General features: G+C 45.6%; 1 protein-coding gene across 3 annotated transcripts; it reads left to right on the top strand.

The window, feature by feature from the left end:
• Positions 1-246: 246 nt before the first annotated feature.
• On the top strand, positions 247-5,323 carry LOC128400073 (perforin-1-like). Of its 3 annotated transcripts, none has more exons than XM_053362054.1 (3): positions 247-389; positions 2,106-2,723; positions 3,687-5,323. In XM_053362054.1, exons 2-3 carry the CDS (start codon positions 2,128-2,130, stop codon positions 4,780-4,782), a joined length of 1,692 nt encoding a protein of 563 aa, XP_053218029.1. In that variant the 5' UTR covers positions 247-389; positions 2,106-2,127; the 3' UTR covers positions 4,783-5,323. The 3 variants fall into 3 exon arrangements, with proteins under 3 accessions (XP_053218029.1, XP_053218028.1, XP_053218027.1); XM_053362053.1 differs by lacking the exon at positions 247-389 and adding an exon at positions 680-832; XM_053362052.1 differs by lacking the exon at positions 247-389 and adding an exon at positions 915-1,016.
• The last annotated feature ends 4,765 nt before the right edge of the window (positions 5,324-10,088 follow it).

Here is a 10,088-nt window from a genome sequence, read left to right as displayed (position 1 = left end):
CCAATCACTTGACAGCATTGTGGTGACTGACAGACTTGCCCACTTGTCATATTTGGCCCATGAGGCTAGCCGTGATAAGGATAAATAAAGATATGGCCTCTTGGAGCCAAATGGTTTCTCCACTTCCTGGCACCATTGCATCTCTTTTTATGAGGTCCCCTCCAGACATTTTGGGTTTTGTTTTTTTTTTAAAAAAATTAGCTTCCTTATAAGGTTTTTCCTCACAAAAATAAACAGTCCCTTTCCCCCAGTAGTGGCCGCTCACTATCTTGGTATGATTGTTCCTGTTTTGTCTTAAATTTTAAACCTCAAATAGACAAGAGTTTAAAGCGGTTCTCTCAGGCTCACCCATGTAGAAAACTTCTCCTTTCCACTGGACTCTGCCAAAGGTAAGAAAGAACCACCCTTCGAAACTCTCTTGTTTTTTTAATGTGCAAAAGCTTTGTGACTGTAGCAATCCTTGAATGACAGGCTGGAAACATTAAATCACACCCGGAAGAGGCCTTTAGTGTTTGCAGAAGTGGGACAGACGAAAATATGGGGTGTTAAGAGGGTTTGAGATTGGGGTTCACCCTTCTTCTTCTTCTCCTCCTCCTCCTCCTCTCTCTCTCTCACCACAAACCACTTTTCAGGAAAGCCGCCAGGAAACCCCTCCCTCTCACACAGACACAGAAACACACAACACACTGGCCTTTGTTATTTTCCTATAATCCAAGACATGTGTGCCAGAATTGGAAGCAGCTGCAAAGGAAGAAAGCGGGAAGGGCAAAGAAGCATCCTATTTGCTAAGAAGGTGATTGGAAACTGTCCTGTTTGTTTTCGGGGCAGAGGGGTGAGTGAGTTTATACCCGTCCAATCTCTGTTTAGCAAGAATATGAAAGAGAAAGTAGGTCAGTGGGAGAGGGAGGGAATTGGAAAAATAGCCTGCGGGTGGGAACAGAGATGGAAAGACAATTTGTTGTAGCGCCATGTAATATACACTGAAAGGGCAAAGCAGTTGGGAAATGACAGAATGGGTAAGGTTTGCCACTGCATTCTTATTTTTTTTTATTATGAATGAGTTTATATTGCACCGTATACTCTTAATTAAACCCACAGGCTGGAAGCCTACCCCCCTGCCCAAATGAATATCATGCAGAGTATATTTGGGTTTACACTGAATTGATGTTCTTCATTCCGAAGATGAAAAGATATGTAACACTTAAAGCTTTTCTCCTTGTTGCAACTCTATGGCATGGGAAGTGACATCTGTTAGGTTTCTGCCCGTCACCAAGTTATTAGAGGGCAGGATAGGCGATGGTGCCAGGTCAGGAAGAGCTTCTGGTGCCCAGGTGGTACATGCCAGTTTTTAGATTGCAGTCGTAACTTCCATGCATAGTTCCAGGGCTTCCTCTTAATGTTTACGTTCCTGCTGTACATTCGGTGGCCTCCTCAACCACGAAGTTCACTGGGCGGTCAGTCCTTGGGCAAGTTGCTGAACTTCATCCTAATGAGGGAATAGCCCATGTGGTGCTCTTCAGACATTGCTAGACTACAGCTACATCCCTGACCCTTGACGGTGCTGGCTCGGGCTAAAGGGAATTGCGAGCCCAGCAACATCCGAAGAGCACTATGCTGGTCATCCATGCCCTTAAACCAATGTGGATAAGCTGTGGCCCTCCAGGTTCCCATCATCCCTAGCCATTGGGACATGCTTGCTAGGGCTAATGGGGGCTGTCATGAACCAAAGTGTAGGGCCAAAGGTTCCCCACACTGAGCCTCAGGTACATTAGCAGTGGCCATGGGTTGCGGGGGGGGGGAGACCTACTTGGCATGTATAATGTCCCAGGCTCACCTGCTGGTAGTTCTAGTTCAGAAGGATCAGGTAGGAACAGGTGATGTGAAACACCCTCTGCATGAGATCCTGGAGAGCTTCTGCCAGAGTGGACAGTCTTGGGTTAGATAGACAAATAGTGTGACTTGGTAAAACACAGCTCCCTGACGCCCAGTACGATGAGATAAAAGTTCATTTAAGCAAGGCTGAGTGTTTTGTTTGAAAAGAGGGGCTCACAGATGTGGAAAATTCCTAGACAGTGCAAAGAAGCCCTCTCTGTTTTGTTCCGCAGGGTTATTTACAAGCCTCCTGGAATGAAGGATCCCACCAGAGCAATCATGTCCCAACAACACCTCTTCCTAGCAGCCCTCCTCCCATTTCTCTTCCTACTTGCACCAACAACTTCCAGCCACTGCCAGACGTTCCACAGATCTGCCTGCATGAAGCAGGACACCTTTGTGCCCGGCCATAACTATATTGGCGAGGGGGTGGACATCACCTCTCTGGAGAGAAAGGGAGCGTATGTGGTGGACACCAGCCGATGGCAGGGCCCCAATGGGACGTGCAAACTCTGCCGGAATCCCTTGATGAACGGGCAGCTGCAGAAACTCCCCTTGGCTGGCGTGGACTGGCAGGTGGTCCGCTCATGCCATCGGCAAGTCAGCAGCTCCGTGGAGAATTTGGATGTGGATGTCGCCAACGCGATGGCCACGGAGGTGAAGAATGACTGGAAAGTAGACCTGGGTTTGGAGATGGAGACGAACAACGACAGAGAAGAAGACCCGGGGTTGCCTAAGGCCCGCATGGCTTTTGCTGGGTCTCGCTCCCGGATGGCTATTTATGCGCATGAAAAATCCCGTCAGGACAGTTACAGCTTTGTGAGGCAAGAGATTTCCTGCGCATACTACAGGTGAGCACCAGTAGACCTCTCAAGAGGGACTTGCATAGTCTGGTACAGCTACTGCCCTGGTTGACAGTTCGTTTCTGGGCCCAATTTAAGGTGTTCACATTAGTGTTTAAAGTTCTAAGTGATTCAGGACCTAAGTACCTGAAAGACTGCCTCCTTCCCCATAGACACCCTCTGGTGTTATAAGCAGCAGAGGGGACCCTCTTGGTTTCTCCGCCACTCTCACAAGCATGGCCTAGGAGAAAACATTCTCTGTGACAGTTCCTACGCTGTGGAATCCCTCCCCACAGAGGTGGGTCTGGCATCTTCATGATTCAGCTTTCAGTGAATGCTGAAGACACACCTCTTTACCCTGCCATTCATTCATTCATTCATTCATTTCCCCCCCAGTTTTATACATTTCAATGATTTTACAATCAGTTTAACGTTTCAAAACTCGACTTCCTTCCCCCTCTTTCTGCGGTTCCTATATATATATATATATATATTTCTGCATATTCCAAATTACCTCAATTTACTCATTTATTCTTCTACTTTAAATATATACTCTTATAAAACTGCAGGTTATTACAAGAATCCTGCCAATGTTCTTATCTGTTTACAGTTTATTTGTAAATATTCCATAAACCATTTTCATTCTGTTATAAAAAGTTTATCTTGATTTCTTATTTTTTCCAGCAAGTTTCGCCATTTCTGCATATTCCATAAGTTTTGGGATCCATTTTTCTTTCGCTGGGACTTCTTTTTCTTCTTTCCCTGCCTTTTGACACTTGCTGTGTACATTTTTAGGACCCACCTTGTTTCTGTGGTTGTTGTTTTATGCATCCTGTTTTAATTGTAACCATTCCAGGATGAAGAACAGGCAATAAAAGAATAACAATCTTTGCTCCTTCAGTACAGAATGCTATAAACTTGCTATAAACTTTGCTTACAAGATTTTGCTCTACTTTTTCTCTGCCTGTGCAGGCTGAGACTCCACCAGAGACCCTCGCTGCTGGCCTCACACTTCTCCCGCGCTGTGGCCAGGCTGCCAAGGAATAATAACTCCGAGGAATACCAGCATTTTATCAACATCTATGGCACCCACTATATCAGCCATGTGCAACTGGGTGGGCGACTGCGCCACCTGCTGGCTGTGCAAACCTGCAAGATGGCCTTGTGGGGGATTACCGCTTCCACCATCCAGCGCTGCTTGAACTGGGGGGCTTCTCTAGGAGTTGACTGGCTCTTTGGCTCCGCTTCCCTGAGCTCCAAGTGTGAAGATCTCAAGAGGGCCTACTCCCGGGGAATCCTCGAGGACGCTGATGCCAAGCAGCACGTCGAAGTTGTGGGAGGAGATAAGCAGGTGGAGATGCTCTTCTCCAAAGGTGGAGAAGCCCAACTCTTCTCCGCATGGATGGAGAGTGCAAAAACAAAGCCTGGGATGGTTTCCTACTCCCTCCTACCCTTACACACCTTGTTGAACCAAAGGGACCCAAGGAGGGATTTGCTGAGGCAAGCCATTGTGGGCCATATCAACCAGAGAGCCCTCAAGAGGGACTGTCCACAACAGTGTCCACGCTGGAGCTCCCAGAGCTCAGGTGAGCAATGCACCTGCCTGTGCCAGCAGGACGGCCTCAACAACGACATGTGCTGTGCCTGGCAGCGAGGCAGGGCCCGCCTCACGTTTGTTGTGGTCAACGGGTCCAAGCTTTGGGGCGATCACTTCACGGCCACCGATGCTTATGTCAGGATTTTCTTCCAAGGTCAAGAAATGAGAACCAGCGTCGTCAGAAACGACAACAACCCTCAGTGGTCGGAAACCCTGGACTTTGGGACGGTCACATTGGCAGACCACAATTCTTTTGAGGTTCAGCTCTGGGACAAAGACGTCTGGCGTGATGACCTTCTGCAGGGCTGTTTCCACCGGTTGGAGGCCGGGGCTGGGACTATCCGGCACAGATGTTATGCGCCTCATGGATACGTCGAGTATTATTACTTGCTGGAATGTGGCCGCACGTTGGGTGGCCCTAGCTGTCAAAATTATGTCCCCTTACGACTGCCAACTTCTCATTTCAACTAATCACCCCCTCCTAATTCAGTGCTTTTTCCTTGTTCCATTTATTTCAGGACGATGGGATTTGTAGTCCAACAATGGCTAGAAGGCCACAGGTTCCTCCACCCACTGAGGACAAAGTTGGGACAGACCCTACTGAGACAGATTCAGAAGAAATCTGGCAGATGTGGGGTTGGGGCCTAGTTGGTCCACATTGTTATAAACATACAAAGCATCTTTATGCAGAGTGAGACCACTTGTTTGTCTGGCCTTATACTCTGCCTGGTAGAGGCCAGGCTCTCAGGATCCCCAGGCAGAGATCATCTCTAAGACTGTTTCCTATCTCTGCTGTTTTCCTGCAGCTATGAGTCAGCGCCTGGAGATTCCCAGCCCCACAAGAGTGGCTGAATCACCAGTTTCTTTCTCTCCAACTCCTGCGTTACAAATACATATTTATGTTTACACATGCGTTGCTTTTATGCACCTCACCCTGCAAAATCCTCCATGGATTACAGACATTCCGGATTAGAAATTTGGTATTTTGAAAAAATAAATATGTTGCAAGGGAGCAGATATAATGAGCTCTATTCATTATAGTGGTGATGAAAATACTACTTTCTGTGGGACACGATAAAGGCCCACAGCAAACTCCCTAGACAAACCTGTCTATCCCACCTCTCCTGATACAAATGCCCAGGGTAACAAAAGTGAATTTGTTTTTAGACCTGTAGAGGAAGAGGTGGAATTCCACACCACAGGCTCAGCTGGGTCCAGTTGCTCCTCTTCTGGAACAATTTGCTCCCAAGAGACGAAGCTATGGCTTTTAAAAGAGGCTTTGAAAGAGGATCAGATAAATTCATGGAGGTGAAGGTTATCAATGACTACTAGGCATGATGGCTAGATTCTACCTCCACTGTCAGAGGTGGGGTGGGAACACGGCTATTGAGCTCAGGACCTGCTTCCAGCCTTCCCCCGGGCATGGTTTATGGTGTTTTATGCGCTTTTCTTTGTGCCTTGTGTCCTTAGCAATCATCTTAGTGGTTTTCCCACCTGTAATTGGGATGTTTTGGTAAGCACCATATGGTACACCAGATAAGCACGCTTGGTACCCCTGGAATTTTGCACTGCTCAAAGACTGGGGTGCTGTGTAACAATACAAAAGGAAAGGAGGTCTGTGGGAGAGGGTGGGAATTGGATAGGGGGAACAGCTTGCAAGTGACAATGATCAGAGTAGGGAAAGAGATGAATGAGTACCCTCAGTTGATTTCCTTCTTCTTTGCAGCATATTATGTTATAAAGTCACCAGCATTTTACAGATGTTTTACAGCATTTTACAAGCTGTCTGAGGACAAATGCCGGCTCCCTCGGCCAGATGAGCGAGATGAGCGCCACAACCCAAGTCGTCCGTGACTGGACTTAACGGTCAGGGGTCCCTTTACCTTTTGCACATATTCTAGTGCTTCTTTTATGATTGGACGTAAAAGGAAGTTGTTGGGAAAATAAATTGATGGAGTGTTCCACTCCCCGAATGCCTACTGGATAAATACAATCTAATTTTATTCTCCAAAGTTTCAATGATCAATGCAAATATCAGTGGGAACAAAGGGTGTCCTACTTAGGTCCTGTCTTAAGATGTGCACTCAGGTAAGAGAATCCATTTGTGGCTGTTGTTGCAGACAACCCCAAGATCAATTAAAGATAAAATCATTTCTAAATTTAGGTGTGTTTTGTTTTGTTTTTTAAAAAAGCACCTTTTCAGAAACACCCACTCCACATAGTCAAAATCTCTGAATGTGTCTAGAGAGACAATTCCCCACAACCCCAAGTCAGATTCTGTGTCACATTCGAGTGCCCTTTGGAACAAGTCAACCATGTTTTCTCCAGGAACAAAGCTTGTCTAATCAGTAGATATAAACCAACCAATACAGTGGTACCTCGGGTTGCATACGCTTCAGGTTACAGACTCTGCTAACCCATAAATATTACCTCGGGTTAAGAACTTTGCTTCAGGATGAGAACAGAAATCGTGCAGTGGCGGTGCAGCGGCAGCGGGAGGCCCCATTAGCTAAAGTGGTGCTTCAGGTTAAGAACAGTTTCAGGTTAAGAACAGACCTCCAGAACGAATTAAGTACTTAACCCGAGGAACCACTCTATGTACATTTAACCTGAAAACTATAACTGGCAATAATAATTTGTTAGGCTGCATCCCAGGCCATTGGCCATGCTGGCTGGAGCTGATAAGAATCATCATAATAATTAAACAATTGTACTTAACATGCCAGTCCCCCACTATATATGTGATGCTGATCTATGGGACAGGTAGACATGACTGCCAGTGCATAATCGGGAACATTATAGTATGTTCCTGATTATGCAGAGGCAAGAGAAAGCAGGTGTTGGGTCCACAGCCCATCAGTTGAGCCAAGGTCAGTGGAAAGCAGGCTTTGCCAGTATCGCTCTACATGGTGCTTTGAAGTCCCAACATACCCAATCACCTGACATCATTGTGGTGACTGACAGATGGGTGTCCCCACCCCTTTGTCACATTTGCCCCACAAGGCTATATCTAATAAGAATAAGGATCTGGCCTGTGGAGCAAAAATGTTCCCCCACTCCCTAGAACAATTGGAACTTCTTCTATGAGGCCTCTGCCAAACTTTTTGCATGGGGGGGGGGAAGGCTTCCTTATAAGGAATTTCCTCACAAAAGCAAACGGTCCGTTTAGTGGCCACTCACTATCCTGGTATGATGGTTTCAGTTTTGTCTTGAATTTTCAACCTCAAAAGAAAGGAGTCTGAAGCGGTCCGCTCAGGCTCACCAACCTGCAGAATCTTTCCTTGCCACTGGAGCTCTCTGCCAAAGGTAAGAAAGGACAATCCTTCCAAAAAAATTATTTATTTATTATGTGCAAGGGAAGGCCTTCCTTCTTGGCTCCATGACTGTAGCAGTCACTGATATGAACTGGGAATGACAAACTGGAATGGCAGACTGCTTTTGGTATTTACATTTTTTTTTTAATAAAATTTTTTATTGGTTTTTCCACATATAATATAAAACAGTACAAAAAACAAACACAAACAAACAAACATATAAACATGTATAATTTCATAATTTTTTTCATGTACCCAATTTCAGCGACTTCCCCATGCCCCCCTTTTCTGCATCTCTATTTTAAACTTTTTTTCCAGCAACCCCTGATCCAAATTATTATTAATTCCTTTCTTTAACCTCTTTCTTTCCTCTTATCCAATCATTTAACGCTGCAAATCTGTTATGCTTTACCCATGACATTTTAACACTCAGTAATGCTTTTGGTATTTACAAAGGTATGGAGTGGATAAAGAATTGGGTGATAAGAGGGTTTGAGATGGGGTTCATCCCTCTTCTTGCCATATATATATATATATAGAGAGAGAGAGAGAGAGAGAGAGAGAGAGAGAGAGAGAGGGAGCTATCAGGAAACCCCTGCATCCACCACCACCACCACCACCCCTCTCTCTCTCTCACACACAAAAATACACTGGTGTTTGTGACTCCTATAATTCACACCATTAACACAAGAATTTGAAACAGTGGGAAAGAGAAGAATCCAATTTTCTGAGAATGCGACTGGGTGCGGTCCTTGTTGGGATACTGCCAGGGAGATAAAGACCATCTGATGCCCCCAAGCTCGGTGCCGGACGATCCATCGACCTCCCGTAGTCAGGCAATATCAGCAATTCAGCGACACTAAGCCTCAGGCTTAGTGCACACTATATCAGCAGAATTCACACAGCAGGAAGTTGCACAAGCAGAGAGCAGAACATGCATATTTACAGTTTATTAGGCATTGGTCAGAACAAAGAAATCATGACCGTCTCCTCCGACTGCTCAGGCAAAACAGGCAAAAACGAAACGAACTTACAACATAAACATCCTGTGAGACAGGAACTTACGCAGGCTGTTATACAAACATCCTGCTCCCTTTTAAGGTGGAACGGAAATATCCTAACATCCTCCCCCTTTCCGTGTAACCTGTAGTACCTGTGGTTCAACCCAATTGCAACCTTTGTGCGTAAACCTTCAGTTGTTCTCTGTTAACAACCTTAGACAACAGATCAGCAGGAATTTCATTTCCTGGCATGTAGGACACCTGAATGAGTCCTTTCTGAATACACTCTCTTGCACGATGTAGTTTAATCTGCAAGTACTTGGTCCTTTGCTTGCAACTCTCCGAGTTCAGCAAAGCCAAACAAGATCTATTGTCTTGATACACTTGTATAGGACATTTCACAGAAACCCCAATGTCCTTAAACAGTTGCATCAACCATTCACAATCCATGAGTGAAAATGACAGAGCATTGAGTTCTGCTTCACAGGAACTTAGGCTAACTGTCGTCTGCTTTTTGCACAACCAATCAAACAGGCAGTGGTTGTACATGTAGCATACTCCAGAAGTGCTTGTACCATCCGTGGTGTCACTTCCAAAACTTGCATCTGCAAAGATTTCAAGACCTCCAGTCTTCTGACTGGTGAACCTCAGCCTGTAGTGCATAGTCCCTTTCAAATACCGGGCTATGCGCTTCAGAGCTTTCCAATCCTGAACAGTAGGATTGTTAGCATGTCTGCTAAGCAGGTTAGTGCTTACAGCAATGTCAGGTCTTGAGCATCTAGCAATGAAATTCAACTTGCCTAGAATGCATCTGTACAGCGTTGTGTCAGAAAACGCTTCAGCAGTACTGTCTACCTGGATACCTGTCACCATCGGTGTGTCTGCTGGGTTTGCATCAACCAAATTCAACCTGGTTAATACATCAGCAATTTTCTGTGTTTGGTGTACCAGAAAATTACCTGCTTGGTCCCTCTCCACCTGCAGAGAAAGATAGTTGGATACCTCACCAAGATCCTTCATGTCAAAGTGCTCCTTCAGCTGAGCTAGGGTGCTTTGGTAAAAAGCCTGATTCTTCCAAAACATCAGAAGATCATCAACAAAACATAAACAATACAGTTTGTTTTGCCCCTCCTCCTTGACAAACACACACGGATCAGCTTTGCCCTGGTGAAAACCTAGAGAAAGCAACGTTTCAGTGAGTTTTGTGTTCCAACACCTGGCACTCTGCTTGAGACCATACAAGGATTTCCGCAGTTTACAGACCATTCCCTTCTGTATCTGCATCCCGTCAGGTGGAAGCATGTACAGCTGCTCGTTCAAAATTCCGTACAAAAAAGCTGTATTAATGTCATGATGGGAAACATGCATTTTCTCCTCCGCAGCGATCTTGAGCATCAGCCGAATGCTCTCATATTTGACCGTGGGTGAGTAGGTCTCGTGGTAATCCTGCCCTGGTACCTGT

The sequence above is a fragment of the Podarcis raffonei genome, chromosome 13 (assembly GCF_027172205.1).
Source record: "Podarcis raffonei isolate rPodRaf1 chromosome 13, rPodRaf1.pri, whole genome shotgun sequence".
In the NCBI taxonomy this organism is placed as follows: Eukaryota; Metazoa; Chordata; class Lepidosauria; order Squamata; family Lacertidae; genus Podarcis; species Podarcis raffonei.
Note: the sequence above shows the minus strand (reverse complement) of the source record. Positions and strands in the feature narration are given on the sequence as shown.